The sequence below is a fragment of the Coturnix japonica genome, chromosome 3 (genome assembly GCF_054131305.1).
Source record: "Coturnix japonica strain WE chromosome 3, WE-NBRP24, whole genome shotgun sequence".
Lineage (NCBI taxonomy): Eukaryota > Metazoa > Chordata > Aves > Galliformes > Phasianidae > Coturnix > Coturnix japonica.
This window is the reverse complement of record NC_140665.1, coordinates 40,730,758-40,748,140: the sequence shown is the minus strand read 5'-3', so window position 1 is coordinate 40,748,140 and position 17,383 is coordinate 40,730,758. Positions and strand designations below refer to the sequence as shown.

The 17,383-nt window shown below is 40.6% G+C and overlaps 2 protein-coding genes across 47 annotated transcripts in view; both read left to right on the top strand.

Annotated features, from left to right (window-relative positions):
* The window catches only part of AFDN (afadin, adherens junction formation factor), a 107,429-nt gene extending 96,429 nt beyond the window's left edge, over positions 1-11,000 (top strand). For 18 of the 41 annotated variants that reach the window (XM_085543420.1, XM_085543417.1, XM_085543416.1 and 15 more), the window contains 4 exons: positions 2,174-2,308; positions 3,736-4,249; positions 8,028-8,112; positions 8,769-11,000. In XM_085543420.1, coding sequence (XP_085399546.1) covers positions 2,174-2,308; positions 3,736-4,249; positions 8,028-8,112; positions 8,769-8,913 — 879 coding nt within the window. In that variant the 3' untranslated portion in view covers positions 8,914-11,000. The remainder of the gene's footprint in view (positions 1-2,173; positions 2,309-3,735; positions 4,250-8,027; positions 8,113-8,768) is intronic. The other 23 variants (XM_085543428.1, XM_085543427.1, XM_085543423.1 and 20 more) reach the window with 5 other exon arrangements.
* Positions 11,001-11,520: 520 nt separating this feature from the next.
* Positions 11,521-17,383, top strand: part of KIF25 (kinesin family member 25) — a 29,375-nt gene continuing 23,512 nt past the window's right edge. The window contains exons 1-4 of one of the 6 annotated variants that reach the window (XM_085543435.1): positions 11,521-11,655; positions 12,743-12,808; positions 15,039-15,155; positions 16,030-16,168. In XM_085543435.1, coding sequence (XP_085399561.1) covers positions 15,150-15,155; positions 16,030-16,168 — 145 coding nt within the window. In that variant the 5' untranslated portion in view covers positions 11,521-11,655; positions 12,743-12,808; positions 15,039-15,149. Of the gene's footprint in view, positions 11,656-12,198; positions 12,450-12,742; positions 12,809-12,937; positions 13,079-15,038; positions 15,156-16,029; positions 16,169-17,383 lie in introns of those variants that run through there. The other 5 variants (XM_015858019.3, XR_014944770.1, XM_085543437.1 and 2 more) reach the window with 5 other exon arrangements.

Below are 17,383 nucleotides of genomic sequence, written 5' to 3'. Positions count from 1 at the left end.
CATACTTATAACCGCATCTGAAATACTCAGTTATGTGTTTGTGTGGTCCATTAGTTCTGAGCAGTTGGCAGCAGAGAAAGAAGTGAAGCGTGTAAGCTTGTTGAAGTAATTGACAAGCAGAGTTTTCAGATGCAGTATCTAGCAATATTTTTACTTATTGCTATTCCTATTTATTTAGTTGTTTTGCCAGTGCCTTGGTATGTGGACCTGTGACCAGGTAGATAAGGTTCGTGACCAAGTAGGCTGTAAGCTCCTGGACCATTCTGCTATAGAAGGCTGTGTGAATTCAGACAGTATTGGCAACCTTAAAAATGAGTTTGGCAAATTCAAAGGCCTTGCATCTGAGAGTAGCTAATGAGAGGACTCCACAAGAGGATGCAACCCTTGTGCAGTGCTGAGTTCTGGGGAAATGGCAGTGCACCATATGGGTTCATGGCCTGAACCAACAGAGGGTTTATTCATCAGAAATAAATAGGTATAAATGTAAAGTTCATCTGGAACTTTATTTAAAGCATTCTAAGCAGTGCTTGGAGAAATGAGTTTTATCTGGCTTCCTTCAAGCATGCCAATCCCACGCCTATCTTCGCATTTCTGATACTCCAGAATTCTCTCTACTTCCCTCTCCCTATTATCCTCCTCTGACTGTTAGCTGAGGGCCATGTAAGGATCTTGAAAATCTGGTAGTTCCATGTGAATTGCATAATATTGTATGCAACCACAAACACACGCCTTCACGCGCTCTGGCATGCCTTGCCATCCCGCTGCTCCCTGGCATGCTTTGCCATCCCACTACTCCCTGCCATCCTCTGAAAGCTCCAGAGTAGAAACTAGTCTACTAATCATTCAAGAAATGAAATATCCCTCAGTAATAGCTACTGGATGCCTGTTTGTACTTCCTTTATTATTTCTGGCCTTTGTCCTGGGTGTTATGTTAGAATAGGCTTTGATTTGAATAGGTTGTCTTCCAGATATTATGTTGACATAAGCCCCTGTATGGTACCCTGCCTAGTTTTCCCTTCTTAGTTAAGTTCACAAGCAAATATAACAAAGAAAAAATACTAGCTCCCCTTTGCTACTAAGCACAAAGGTATCCATGCAGTAATCTGGAGTCGGTAATTACAGTGTTTAGACCTTTACTCTAAATGTGACTAGGACAAAGTCAAAGAGTTCTGTATTTTTCTCTTCTGTGCAGTTTTTCCTTTTTTTTTTTTTTTAAAGAGGAAATCACTTCTCTTCCATTAACTCATCTGAATTAGTAACTGTCTTTCCTTTTGACAACACTGTCTCCTCTGCTAAAACAATGTCTTCTTAATAAACAAGACAGGCAAGATAAGTACAGCATGTAGCAAAGTATGGCAGTCAGCGATAGGATCTTATAAAAAACATCACTTTGAAACATGTCACAGTAAAAAGCAAAGCAGGATGTAGTCTACTTAGTTTCTGCTTATGAATGTTGTTAGGTCAGTAAATACTCCTATCCAACAAGAGCAGTTCCTGTTAGCTTTAGAGAACCGGACAAAGTTTGCATCTTAGCTAATTTTTCTTACCTGTGCAGTGTTTACCACAAACACGTATGAAGCATAGTTGTCTCTTGGACACGAGTTGTTCTTGTGAGCAAAGATTTCTTTGCCTCGCTCTGCTTTTTCCAAAACACATCTATTGCAGTTACAGAGGGAGATTTTATTTATCTCCTGAGACTATTTGCAGACTTGCTGAATGAACCTGTTACTTTAAATGGACTGACCCTTTGACTAACGAGTCGTGATTTTCCAGTGCTTAAATACTAATCCCAAATGAAAAACCAATTGGCTGCTAAAGCTGTGGACCGTTGGTTCCAAGTACTTAATTTCACTTTGCTGTGCCTATGAGACTGATAGCTGAAGCAGTCTGGAGCATGTGTCATCTCAGTCTTCTGCTAGGGGTTCGTCTCTGCCTGCTTTTAAGTGTGTAGTTCGGCGCATCTCTTGTATTCCCAGCTTTTATTCTTAACAGGGACTTTAGGGAAAACAATGTCAGAGTGCGCTCTTTACTGATGAAAGCAGTATTGTTAATCTGCAGTACAGCACTGTCTACTGAATTAGTTGTTTTTAGACACAAATGCTCAGTTTATAGGGGTGGTTTTTTAACCTCTTCCTGTGCGAGTGATTAAAAATTAAAGGTGTGTCTCTGTTAGTTACAGGATGAAGAACGCAGACGGCAGCAACAGTTGGAAGAAATGCGCAAGCGAGAAGCAGAAGACAGGGCCAGGCAGGAAGAGGAACGACGTCAGCAAGAGGAGGAGCGAACCAGAAGAGAGGCAGAAGAAAAGGTTATGGTCTTCTGAGGGCACCAGGAGTTCTTACAGGCCTCTCCTCTTTAGCCTGGCTAGTAACAGCTCAGTTTTGGGTCATCAAGTGTTAAATGCACCAAATTAGTGATAAGGGTCATGACCTATGGCTTAATTTTGCCAATATGTTTATTTAAAAAAAAAAAAAAGAAAAAAAAAAAGAATTGAGCAAATTTGTGATGACTAGAGGCCAGCACTATTGCAGAAGTTATAGAGTAGGCATTCCAGCTGAGGGTTTTTAGCAGTGACAAAGGCTTGTTTGCAGAGCCTTTTGTAGAAGAGTTAATGCTAAAACCTGTTGCATCTCCTGGTTTTCTCAAAAATAGGCTTTTCTGGTTTCTAACAGTGATGTAGTGCTACCAAATGATGTGTATCACACACTTGAAGAGATTTTCACTGACAGATCTGGACTGAGGTGCTTGTGCATCTTCCAGCCAGGAGCTCAGTACCGTCTGACCACCCTGATGGCTTTAGGGACAAGCATAAGGAAATGAGTTTCTTGTCCTTGCTCTAGATAAACAAGATCAGATTTATTGATTTGTTTATTTTAGAGTACCAGACTTGGTGCTGAGCAGTTAAAGTGGATAGTGCTTAGACTAAATATTTTTTGTAATGTGTGGTTTCCAAATACACATCTTTATGTGTTACCAAGCTACAGAGCAAATTGTGAAAAAAAATAAATGCATTAATTTACAGTGCAGCTTAGAAAAGAGCCAAACAAAATTAAATGCTATGAAGTTTAAAAACAATAAAAATCTTTAAAGCTGGAAAGTACAGTCACGTTTCGTGGCTTTTTCGGTGGTAATTAGCCTTGTGTATCATATGCACATGTTCTTAGAAAGGTGCTTTTTATAAATGCTTCTATGAAAAGCATCACTCTATGTTGGCTTTTAAAAGGCTCTTTGTAATTGGATTTTTATGTGAAAGTAGTTTTCCTGCTAATCATACTTGAAGCTTTGTTAGGAGTCGTGTTCCAAGGCTCTGTTGTTCAGTTTACATTGCATAAGCCTGCAGTAGGATTATAAAGTTCCTTTTTTAAGACGGTAGTTAATTTTAGTTATTTTCTCTCCCACGGATTCACGACAGCCTTAGTGAATATACCCATTATTAACTGTAGTTACATTTTCAGTAATAAATACAGGAGTTGCCCTTAGTTCACGTAGGCAGTTGCTTTGAGATTTACACTGCCTCTAGTAAACCTGGAAATAACAGCAATGCTGTGTTACAGGGAGAAGGCCTTTTTTTGTAGTAGTAAATAATCTTTGTATGAGTTCATGTAGAAGTGTTGCTTGTAGCCAAAAAAGGAGACAAAAAAAAAGATGTTTGTAGCTCTGATGGAAACTCAAAGCTCCTAGATTGCAATGCCTGTCATACTGACCGCTGTGTTTTTTTCTCCTCTGGATTTGCAGAGGCGACAGGAAGAGGAGTATTACAATCGCTTAGAGGCTGAAAGGCGCAGGCAGCACGATGAAGCAGAACGAAGATTGCTGGAACCAGACGAGCCTGGTCTGTACAGACCTCCACTTCCACGGGAATATGAACTCCCATCCCCAACCCCTTCATCTAACGCTCCTCCTCCCCCACCTCAGCGAAACACCTCTTACCTCAAAACACAGGTCCTCTCCCCTGACACGATTTATACTGCCAAGTTTGTTGCATACAATGATGATGATGAGGAGGAGGATTCCAATCTAGCAGGTCAGGATAAGTACTCCAGCACAAGAAAATCTTATGGTGACTTTCCTCCTGCCACCCTTAAACCACAGCAGCCCTCCCGCCAGCCTCGCCCAGTTTCAGATGGCCTCTTTCTTTCCAACTCATTCCAGTCATCTCCAGTCAATGCCAACAGTACTGCTGCCAAAAAAAGTCAGCCCCCGCCCCCACCAAACAAACCGAGTTTCATCCATGCCAGCGGCTCTAAAGGTAGACACCATGAAATCGATCTTCTCCACGGAACTGTCCTCACGTTCTCAACTCTGATGCTGTAGATCAAATCACTTCCTTTGTGATTTTTTTCCACTTAATCACTGTTTTCACTATGGTGATCTAACTTAAATCCTAATATTAATGTGAATCTTCCCATTTTTAATTGTTTTGATCTCTCAAATTTCCTTGTTCCTTACCCCAACTCTTCAAAAGCAAAATTTCATCTTTCACACAATGAAATCAAATTTATTTTAACTGTTACTCAACCAATTCAAAGTACTGTTGGTTTTGGCTCTCACTCTGTATCTTTCAGTGATTTGTTTTGTATGACCACTGGTTACTCAGGGCATCTGGAAGTGCATCTTTCTTGAACACAAGAATCTTCTTCTGTTGGGTTCGTGATCAGAGCTATCCGTCTGCTTTTGGATTTGGTACCAGGGTTCTCTCTCTTAATAATGTGTGCAAATGGCTTTAAAATGACCTTTCTAGGTATAGCTCTTAAGAGCACTAAGAGCTATATGGAACTTGCAGTAAGAAAGTTGAATTCATTCAGCACCATTTCTGTACCTCTTTGTACGGTGCAGTTTTCATGTAAACAGGGACAAAATCTAAATTCCATCTGTGCACCCTGTGCCTTGTTCTTCCCCTGCCCCTTTCCACACCCTTATATTTTGGTGCCTCCTCATCTTGTTTCTCTTATAACTCCAAGTGGACAACCATAACGGAGTTAAATTTCAAATAGAGTTCTAGTTGCTGGTAACTTCAGAACCATATTTTATCTGCAGATTACAAGTTTAGTTACACTAATGAATTTAACGGTGATTCAGTATAAAGTTCCATGCTAGTTTTCTTTGAACCTGATTCAAAGGAAAAATCTTACACACTTAACTCTTTGAATATGCAAGTATTCATGAATCCTACTCTGTGTCCAGTTTACGAATGTGGGAGTTTCATCTTTAAACAGCAGCTTCTGCCAGCATTTCCCCTACATTACTCTTGTGTATTCTTCCAAAGGGAGTGGCAGCCATGATGTTCTCCTTGTTTGATCTTTTTGCTTCTGTTAGAATTCAGGCACAGAACAGGTACCGTTTATCAGAAGCATTTCTGTCACAGCTGCAGTCATGTAGCAATACAGTTTAGAGAACGCATGAAACTGTACAAGTGCACAATACTCAGTGCTTCTTGCCTGCATTCTTTTCAGCTGAGGCTCAAATTGTTTTCCAGTCAGAAATCTTGTACTTTGCAGGGTGTATTTGCTTCTGATGCAGACAGCTTCCAGGATCACAGATAAGCTCTGCACAATGATGTGTAGTTTTGGTATTCCTGAAGGGTTAGAGTTTAGCTCTGTAACAATTACTGCCAACTACTATTGTTGACACTGAATAGTGTCGTTGCTGAGGGTCAGTACAGCATCCTAGATGTGTAAAATATATCCTCACTATTAATCATTTTAAAGAGAGAAAAATAGGTTTATTTAATCTAGTATTGCCTGTGAGATCTCTTGATGTATTGGCCCCTATGGATTCTACATATTCATCAGTCACTCCTCTCTTTCTCTACCACTGGTTCTAAATCTTAAAAGAAAGTGAGAAAAGCTTTTGCTTTTCACTTTTCAGTCATTAGATGGGAATATGTATGTAAGACACACTATAGTATCTATGTGCTGCATTACAAGTGCAGATATTTCAGTTACATGCAAGCAAGTCCGCTGATAAACCCATCGAGACTGTTCTCAAATCTGTTTTCTATCAGAAGTAGTCTAGTTTTCAAACTCATACTGCATGGAATTAAAGAATGACAAGAACTATACATAAAAGATTCTCTTTAAACACTTAGACTACATTGCCATCTGCCCCTCAGGAATGTTCTGAAACAGGCTTCTGACATGGAATTTTAGTGCTGTACATACGTACTGAAGTTTTGTTCCTTCCAAGTACTTTCTCTTTCTCTTGACAGTGAATCAAGTATAAATATGCCTTCCATCACAACACATAGAATCCAAAGGCCCTTTCTTCCTTTCCTTATTTGGCATTTTGAAAGCTGAATATGTAATAAATTAAGTCGGGAACTATCCATCGCTAGTTGTCACCACCACTCTTGCTGCCTCCCATCATCCAAAACCCAGAATGCTATTTCATATTTAACCATGTCTCCCAATCCTCCTGCTTTCTGTTAACTTCTGCGGAAAGATGAATCTCAGGAAAGTGAAATTTTCAGTGATACTTTGTGTGTGTATGTGTTCGTTCCCTGGAAAACATTCAGAAGGACAACCTACAAAGACTTGGTTAGGTTTTTTGGTAACAGTTAAGGAATTTTGTAGTATGTTGCTTCACCTTTAATAACCTAATTCATAAACCATACAACTAATTCTGAATACTCTTATTTCATAATTTTTAAATTAGCCATGAGAACAGGTTAACCTCACCTGATTGCTCAAGCTTCTATGAAGACTGCCTGCGTAACGTACAAAGCCGTTTGCACAAAATGCAGAATTCACTGTGCAGTTTACCATCTCCCATCTCGCTGACTCTTGTTACATTACTGTCCTTTACAGTTCTTTTCTGTTCTGAATGCTAACTCTAGTAAACCACGCTTCTGCAAATTTTGCTCTCGTAACCTTCTTCCACTGGGTTGCTTAAGACTATTGGCTCCACCAACTAGCCAAGAAAAAAGCCAGCATCGATATCAGAACTGCTGTTGGAAAGCAGGTGGAACATGTGGAAACAGTTTGTTCCAAGTAGGGAAGGGTGGTACCAAACGCATGTAAAATGAATAAAATTCATAATTCAACTGTGGCACATCTAGTAAGATTTGACCCACTACAAATTTGGGGTGAAATATATTTAGCCAATAGTGTGCTTGCTAAATTGACCTGTGTCTTCCAGCTTCATACCATCTCTTTTATTCAATACTTGTGAGAAGTTATGGATACCAGTGGAAGAAGCAAACATTTCCTTCTGTACAGAATAAGGTTCACAAGACATAACGTGCAATATTTGAGACCAGACTGTCCGGAGACAAATCTGACGCTTTATTTTTCACTCATCCTGACAGTCATTAAGAGAAATACGGTCTTGAATGCAGTATAAATATAGTGAGCTTTTTGATTGGAAAGAAAAGGTTTTGTCTTGTGGCCTTTAGAAAGAATTAATGTGATGTGTAAAATCTGTGTGTTGTATCAACTTGAACTAAAGGTGCAGTGCTGCAAGATTGAAATTTAAGATGAAATCACGATGCTTGAAATTTAAGACAAGAGCCAGGGGTGGGAGGCATCTTCTAATACATACATCTTACGTGATCAGATGAAATAGAGAAAAAAGCTCTGATTGCTGAATTACTAAGATGTTGTATGGTAATCGTTGATTACTTTTAGCTTCCCAAATAGAGCAGCTGCAGCTAACAAATTTCCTGTAGAGTTTGTTACGGGATAGTGAAGCATGTTGCTCTTTCAGTTGTCTTGAACTTTCAATGTCTGTCTTGCAGTATACCATAATAAGATAAAGACCGTGATTTACTGTGTGCTAAATAATCTTAAAATATATATATGTTCCAATTTAAGATTTGGAATAAAGAATTATGGCTGTTGTGAGAGGGCATGGAATTCAGTAGCATTGTTCTTAAATATTGCACAAGTCAGATGACCCTCTACATTTAATTTCTGATTCTGGATTGAGATGATTTAGTGAAGGAAGCACTGCACCTTTTTGAAGAAATACAGTATAAAACTTCTGCCTTGCAACTGCTGCCCTTCAACTTGCTTTTTCTTTTGCACAAGGAATAAATTCATACACTGGATCTTCGGGAGCAGCGGTCGGGGCTCATGAAGTTTATCGGGATCCAAGAGACAAGCGATCTAAAAGGTGACACCCGGGAGTCCCTTAAGCATTAACTTTGAGTCACGTAATGTAGTTAACTTCTGCAGTACTTTCTGCTGTCACATCTCTGGGGGCTATTGAAGAGTTCTGCAGTTGTCTGTGGCATATCTTGGGTTATAAGGAAATGCAAATTCCACACAAGTCTTTAGGTGATCTGAAGTATTACTTTAGATTTTACTTTGCAGTTAAACTTGGCCAGAATTGAATAAAATACAGGGGGGCTGGATTGCAGCCCCAACTATGTACTTCAGTACTAATAGCTTTGTTGACCAAGGCATATGTGGTATGTATGTATTCAGTGTTTTTCCTAAGCTCTTGCTGCTGTAGGAAGCTATAACAGCAATGCTGTGCTGCTATAGACAGAGCCTTAGTTACACCTGTGCTACACTTTGAAAATAGGCAAAGTAATATAATTTGTATTTACATGCCAGAGATGGTTGTGATCTGCTTCTGCTAATCCAAATGACAGTACAGTGTCACAACTGGAGGTACGTGTGGGGAATTAAACCTTGCAGAAGACTAAACCAAGACTTTTCTGCTGTAGTAAAAACTCTGCCAGTTAATGCACGTCACTAAGAAATATTGTATTGAAGGATATTGTAGATGAGAATGATAACAAAGACTTTCTTTTCCCTTTCCAGTCAAGATACAGATGTACCTGGAGCACCAGAAAATTTGACGTTCAGGGAGCGCCAGCGACTTTTTTCACAGGGTCAAGATGTATCCAATAAAGTCAAAGCCTCTAGGAAACTAATGGAACTGGAAAATGAGCTGAACACAAAATAAGATGAAAGCACCTTATCAGATGTATCTGAAGATCTCAGAATTGAGGGATTGCGATGAGGGGCACTACTAATGAACAGAAAATGACTATTTTCCAAAATGAGTGACTTTGATTCCTCTATATCTAAGACTGTTAATTAAGATTTAGAGATGTCGCAATAGCAAGAAAACTGATAACTTTGCCAGGAGCTTGTGGTTTATACGATGAAAGCACTGTAAAATTTTAAAGATATGAATCACGTGAAGGTAACTCTTTTCTTTCTGTTTGGGGGGTTAAGTTCTTTGTGCACCAGACCAAGTGGCACTTGTCAAAGATAAGTTCTGTTTCCTGGTGTTTCACAGACACACTTTTTCTTTTAGCTGCTGAGCAGAGAGAGTGAGAATAGCTTGAACTGCCTAAACTAAACTGTGCACTAGAAATTAGTACTATAGGTTGTTAGTTAAGAAGAGGATATCTGGGCCACTGTCTTATGTAGACTCTATATGCAAGTTTGCTGTATTCTGTGGTGTTCATACAATGATCAGCCTATCAATACCATGATTTAGTATTGGGATAACACCTGCTCCATAGGTAAAACTTTGGGATGAAATACTTATATTCCAACATATTTGTTGGGTCTAAAAAATGAAATTTATCTGTAGTGATGGAAAAGTCTGTGTTGATGCACCCCCATTAGTTGTGCACCAGGCTTTCAGAAATGTGAAGGTGAAAAGCCTAGGGTTGTTTGCTTCATTAAAATACCATAAACAATAGATAGGAGGCTACGCTAGTTTAGTTGCCATTCATCAGCTAGGACCAAAATGTCATGTGTTAAAGGCAAGGATTTCCATTTTCAAAGTCAGTAGAAAAGATAGGTGAGTTTTCCCGGAGCAGTAGATGAGAAGTTACTAGGCAAGTAGACATGGAATGGTATTGGTAAATCTGCTATTAGCAGTTCAGCAATATCTTTGCTTTGAGGTTGGTTTTATTGTTGTTGTTGTCCTATTTTGTTGTTGTTTTTTCCTATGGAGAAGTGAACTGGCATATTAAAGGGGAAGAAAAAAATCCCTGTAGTGTGAAGCATTGAATAGTGCTGGCTGGGAGTGGGAATGTTAGTAAGACCTGGTCTGCTGGCAGCAATGCATTTCTACTCGTGCTGAAGAAGCAGTGCTAATAAGCTCTTCTTTAGTCTAGCTGGCTTTACTAACATCCTGTCACTGTTGTACTGAGAATATTTTTGGCAGTTCAAGCTATTTTTTCACACTGTAATAGCCTTATTTAATTTTAAATTGTTAATCTCTTTCCTCCCACCGTTTCCTCAGCTATGCTTATGTGGCTGACGATGCTGGGAAATAAGGACCTCATCAGAGTTTTTCTCATTGTGTGATGTTAAGACAATATATATTGTGATTCCAAACAAATTTTCTATTTGATAAAGCCCTTTACTGGCTTTAGATGATTTTTTTTTTCCTGTATCATATTGTTCTCTTATAAATATATATTTAGGGAATTGTGCACACTTCCAAATACAAAGGGGTAGACTTTCACTGCCTTAGGAAAGAAATCACTTTTAATAAGAGTTGTATGATAAATAAATGCAAGTTGATGAAAATTGGAGTGTAAATATTTTTTACGTACTTCAGGTTTCTTATTTGAAAGTGTGCTTTTACCGTTTCACCTGTTAAATATGAAGTAGAAGATTAAACCGGTTCCAAGTGTTAATGAAGGATCTGCATGCTTGCTATGTCTGTTAATCAGGAACAGCAAGCCTCTCCCAACTTATCTTGAAAACACTAGCAGCCTTACAGTGACACGTTTTTCTTAAGGGAAGAAAAAACAAACCTTATGCTGTGGCTGAATTTACTGTTGCTGCTAGAATCTGAAAAAAAAAAAAAAGGCTTAGCAAAAATAAATAACTAAATAAACCTATAACCTTCAGTTGAGTGGATTTGGCCGCTATCGGGCATTCAGGTCAAGTGTGAATATGTGTAAAAGTGCTTTTCATATTTGTCTGTGCATTATTATGAAAAACATCAAAACTGCTGTAGTTTCCCATTTCTACTGTATTTCACTTGCAACCTATTTTTAATAAAGTTTGTATTGTATTTAACTTTGCATTAAATGTTTTTTGTACTCTTTGCTATGTGACTCCACATTCGCAGCTGTGTTACCATAAACCCCAGTGGCTGTTTTTAATGTTTCCCTTACCTTTTAAAATACAAGCCAAGTCAGTGCGTCTCATAATGATGGAAACCTGAAATGAGTTTCATGTAGAGAGTCAACCAGTGAGGCTCATCCTCACAGATCAGTGGGGAGAGTTTGATGTTCGATACCTGTACAAGTGGTTTTTACACCTTATCCATCCACTTATGAAATACTAAGAGTTGGTGGGGTCAAATATGCAGGCTAACCCATGGATTCTGGTGAACGTAGTGTGTTTGTTTTCTCCTCCAGTGCAAAGTGTGTCTGTGAGAATGAAGAGGAAGCTGGAATGCAACTTGTTTTGGAAAAGGTGATTGTAAGTAATACTGGAACCAGAGTCCCCATTGTGATTGCTGTGGTTAAAAGGCATTTGAATGATGTTACTCCTGTTGCTGTATTTATAACACCACATGACTTGCTTCTTGATAGGAGACAAAAGTTGAAGTTCTGTTTGAGGAGGGCAGAGGTGGGAGTTTGACCACAGTGAAGTGCTGTAGATTCCAGCTGCTGTAGCTGAGTGTCTGCTGCAGGTGGGATTGAGAGCCCTGTGAACTTCTTTCCAGGTGAGTACCTTCATCACACTCAGAGGGTGGGTGAAGCACTGGAACAGGTTGCCCAAGGAGGTTGTTGATGTGGATACCCCAACCCTGGAGGCATTCAAGGCCAGGCTGGATGTGGCTCTGGGCAGCCTGGTCTGGTGGTTGGCGACCCTGCACATTGTAGGGGGTTGAAACGGGATGATCACTGTGATCATTACAACAAAACCAGCAATAACAATAACCTTCACTAAGAATAGTGGAAAAAAAGACATGCAGGAACCCTCAATGGTTTGCTGATGAGAACAGGAAAGTGTTTGGCTCTTCCTCCTGTCGAGTCAGATGATGGTTCTGTTGCCTGGGGGCTGTGTGGCTGAGAAGGCAAAGCTTCACAGCTTAAGCAGGTTTGTTTCCTAGCTGTAATGGCAGATAAACTGCTTAGGAAGACGAGCAGCGTGCAATTAACCTGCTTGGACAATGCCCGTGTATTCTTAGGAGCAGTTGAATATTCAGGATCGCCCTCCAGTTACGGATGCAAACTGAGTAATTAAATATTGTATTTAACGCTGTATTACAAACAACACGAGCTGTCCAGCCCGAGCAGGAACGAACAGCTGGGAGGAGGCGGCCGTCTCGGGCAGCTTCGTCGTCCTCCCCGTCGCCGCCCCCGTCAGTGCCGGGGATTTAACCCTAACCCTCCCTGGGTGCTGCCGCTCGGGGAGACAAGCACCGATCCGAGCAGCGCGATGCGGCCGCGGGGAGGGTTCGGTCCGGGCCCGGTGTGGGCACAACGCGTCCGGCAGCTGGAGCACAGAGCGAGAGTGAGCCCGGAGCGGGGCGAGGAGCGACGGGACGGGCGGGATGATGGGAGGAGTAGAGCGGGCAGTGGGGCTGCACCGGGCTGACGAGCCCCGTTCTGCTGCTACAAGTGGGTTCCGATGTGAGCATCCCCAACGCAGCGGGTGCAGTCGCCACTTTGTGCCCCTGTGGCACAAATCCCCTTCCAGCACAGCAATGAGAAGTATTATCGAAGAGATGTTCATCAAACTCATATTTACGTCACTTTGACTTCTGTGGGTTTGCGTGTGTTTTTATTGCTTTCTTTTTTTCTTAGACTCAAGAAGAAAGAATAATTGCCCTGGAAACTGAAAATGCTGCCCTTCATCTAAAGCTTGCAGCGGTAATTATCGTTTGCTTTTCCGATTAGGACCATTCATATACTGCAGGAACTGTACTAAGTTGTGAACAGACAAAGGTGCCTGGTTATATGTCTTAATAGCACATGTACTGGGCTTGTCCAGGAAAGGCAGCACTGGCAGAAGTCAGCTACAGAGCGCACAGCTATGATGGTTGCCCTCATTTCCTTATACCCTTTTTTAGAGGGATATGTTGCTTCTAGAGCAATATTGAAACAAGCAGCAGCCTGTGATAACGTTTTGCATCTCCGAAGGTAAGGCTTCAAAGATTAAGGGAACAATGAATATTTATCCGTGCCTCTAGACCAGAGCCAGCTGTGAGAACTGGTTGCAACCCAGTCTGCTGGCCAAGAGTTTCTAATCTGCTCTGCAGCGTTAAATGGTTGGGTGACCTCAGGAAAGCCTCTTGCCCTCTCTTAGGGTCTGTTAATACCTGTGGATAAAAGTGGGTTTAACGTTTTCCGAAGCCTGATTGGAAGCCAGATGGTCCATCTGAAGTGGGTTTTACCAGGTATTTGCCAGGTTTCGTCTTATTTACCAAAAATAGTAAATATTTCAGCTTTTTTTCCTCACCCTCTCAAACACAAGGAAGAAATTATTCGATCCACTACAGTGCATCAGATGTAGGACATAATTATCTGAGTATTAGATAAAAGCTTGTTTTGTGCATTGTGGTTACCTGTTTTTTTTTAGCTGTGTTGTCAAGTGCCCCTGTTATACACAAGGAAATATACTCGAGGTATCTACTGACAGAAAGGGGAAAGGTTTTGTGTACGTATCAGAATGCATCTGGGATTTACCATCTGGCCTACGAACAGGCTTTGAAAATCATTTAATCCACTTTACCCTCAAGAGTTTTCTATTGGCTGTCTATTATCGCAGCATCTGCAGTTTGCAGCTCTAGTTCGTGTATCTATGGAAGCACCTCTCCCTCTGCTTCCTACACCCCCACAACCACCAATTGAGTTGATCCCGTGTCTCACAGTAGTTTGTATGTTCCCCGTCTCACTACCACTCACCTCTGTCACTTCCCTTTGTTCTGCTGGGCCAGAAACAGTGGATGGTGCCCCTCACTAGGTCTGGTTGCTTTGTGAACCAGTTCCACTTACCTGCCAGCTGGTGAAACACATGGCTTTGGGGGACATGTTCTGTGGGGATGTGTTGCAGTAATGCAGCATTTTGAGACCTCTGTTTGTTTTGATGAATGCAAAAACTATTCTAATGGAGAAAACCTCAAAACCAGGGCAGCATTTGTGATAAAGTAGTGGAAGTGATAAGAAATTGACTTCAGTGAAGGATGGAGAGTGAAGGGGAGAGGCTATCAGTACTGGTTAAAGAATGGTAGATGTCAATATGCTGCTGGAAAAAGCAGGTGAAGAAGTTACAGCTAACTTAAGTACCAGCATTGTCAGTAAATGATAAATGTGCAGTTTCTAACATAGCATAAATTCAAGCAAATTGCAGAATTTCACAAGTACTCTGCGTGGATTTAATTCCTGTGTTCTTGCCTGTAAATACTTAAAACTACACTGTTCCTATTCTTCTTTTGACTTCAACATCTCAGAAAGATTGTCTGTAGCAATACTAGAAAGCATTCCTCTCCACATCCCTTAGAAGATTTCTTTTCTTGCTTTGATCTCTGAATACCCAGCTTAGTGCTTGACTGGTATGATATTGCATTGTTGCCGCTGTACTGAAAGCAATGGAGTCAGTGTTGGCAGAAAGCTAAAGCAATGAACATGACATTGTGGGCTGCATATAAGCACTCCTTCAGCATTTCAGACATTAACTGTTGTGCCCTCTTCTCCCAAGTCTTTTGAGAGAGCTTTCTGACTAAATATAGTCACCAGAAGATGCTGATCTGATGCCAGCTGTGTAAGTTGCCCTGTGCAAAGGTACAGTTTTAACTTATATCCACCTCAAGCTCAAGGATGGGGCTATAGGCACTGCAGGCACATTTTAGTGTTCTGATGTTGGGGTTTGCCACCCGAAGGAGGTAGAATATTGCAGTGTTAGTCAACTTAATTAGACTAGAAATGATCCTTCATGTGACTCGGAAAAATGTGAAAAACAAAGAAATTATATGTTTGCAATATCAGCATAACCAGTTGATTCACTTCCAGTGATGTTTACAGGGACAGAGAAGGTAAAATAGATCAAAAATCAGGAATATTTGGAAGTGATTTTTAGTTGATCTTTTCTTTTTTCAAACAGTATCAAGGCTGGGCTGGAAGAGGCGTTAATGAGATATTACAGCTCTACTCCGCTCATGGCCAGCAGCAGAAATTCCAGAGGAGTTCTGTTGTAATTCACCTACACGAAGCAATGAAGGTAAAGGCATTTAGTAGTAATGCTGGCATAACCTATGACATAGACGTATGCATGCTTGTGAAATACAGTAAAACCCAGAAATGGTCAGATCTGAACCTGATCCATAGCTTTATTTTATTTACAGCAGTGCTTGCAGCAAAGTGTTGCCATGTCTGAGTTAGCTTAAAACTTCTTTCAACTCTTTACAAGGGTAGATAATGGCAGAACAGGGGGAAATGCTGAAGGAGGGAAGATTTAGGTTGGATGTCAGGGGGAAGTTCTTGACTATGAGAGTAGTGAGGTGCTGGAACAGGCTGCCCACTGAGGCTGTGGATGCCCTGTCTCTGGAGGTGTTCAAAGACCAGGTTGGATGGGGCCCTAGGCGGCCTGGTCTAGTATTATATGTGGAGATTGGCAGCCCTGCCTGCAGCAGGAGAGTTGGAGATCCATGATTGTTGAGGTTCCTTCCAACCTGAGCCATTCTGTGTTTCTAAAGCCTATAGTGGTTTTGCTGCAGTAGTCAATCTTGCAGTGGCATTTTCTATTTTAGGTTAGATAGAATGGCAGAACTGCTGAGTTATCAATGGACTGATACATTTCCCTATCACAGATCAATCAAGGCTAGGACAGGAAAAAACTCCCTAAATGCAAGTCCTTAAGAATCCTTAAAGTCTTGGTGAAATCTTTACTAAGTGTCATCAGTGAATATCTATCTTGATAATCCTTCTTTAAACATGCTGAAAGACACACTCTTAAGGTCTTCCTTTCATCAAGTAGAGGGTTCTTCCTGACCGTGATATCGCACCATAATTATTTGCGCTGTGGTTATATTGATTCTCTTCTTTCACTGTTGGTTTTGTGTTTTTGTAACATATTTTTTCTTCTTGTCAACAAGAGTCTTAAGCAAGACGTGAAGAGCCTCCGTTCATTTGCTCTTGAGCTTTCAAAAGACTTTCAGCGTCAATACAAGGCTTGTCTTTACCAAGTTTTGACAGCAGTCCAAGGGATACAGCTGCAAAATGAAGCAATGCAAAGTAAGGCTCTTACACTTACATTCCAGTCACGTAACACCAACAATGTCATTGTTAACTATTAGTAATGCTGATAGATTGAGTTCAATTCCAAGATACAAGTGCTTTTTTCTGTTGGGTGTTAGATCACCTAGGAGTCCTGAGGTGGCAGAAAGAGTATAGGATTTTCTCAGGGCTGATAATTTGAGTTTAGCTCTTGTGTTGATTGCAGCTGATGTCAGACTGCTGAGCTGGCTTAGCATCTTTATCCTGTAGTTCTCAGGCTTGTTGTTGTTACAGTTCTGGAACAGACCAATAAAGAATGTGTCACTTTAGCTGAAATTTGCTGAATTTTGGGTATACCAGAAGAGGACTCAGGTGACTTCAGAGATTTCTGAAACATAAGGATTGCTGCTTCAGAATCAAGGTCCTCATTCTTGTGTATGTATAAACAGACCCTGCAATGCAGTGGTGCTCACTGCTGTTGTCACTGAGGACCGAGTGCATTGGTCCTGTACCTGGGTCTCTTGGTATCGTGCCTTGCATTGTCTTCCAGTGTTATTGATTCTGATGGTGACTGAATGATTTATGGTGATTTATGATTAAAATGGCAGTCCATTACTGTGCTATCTGTGTAGAGAAAAGACTTCAGAAAGTTTAAGATTGGAAAAAAATATGAAGTAGAAAGTTAAATAAGGGTGAATGTTTCAGTGTTCTCCTTATCAAAACAGGGGCCTAAAGGAGCAGATAGGAAGTTGGATTTGGCATATGAGCTGATGCTTTGTGTGTAATTACTAAATACTCCTTAGAAGGCCTTGAAAATTCTTGCTGGCTGAACTGACTTTGTACCATGTGAGGTATTTTTCTATGAATTCAGAACCAAGAGAAGCTTCATTGCATGTAGAAAAAGTGTGTGTTGGTACTTAGGGTGGGTGATGTTTTTAATTTGGCCATTGTTCAGTTATTTCTAAGTTGTTTTAGATGAAGATTCTATTGCTGAGGTTAAATACTGTGGTCAGAATTGCCAGTCTGAAATTACATGTAATATTTCCTAAGCAGAAAGCCCAAAGTGTGTAGTTCAGAGACAGCATATGCTACCAGTTTAATCCTAAAATAGAGGTGGAAAGTGGCAGAATGTTAGAAGAAACATTCAAGTAGGCTAATTGTGAAGTTGTAATGGGCATACAGAAAGCTGCACATCTTCTGTGTAATACCTGAGTAGTGCTCTGCTTAGGAATA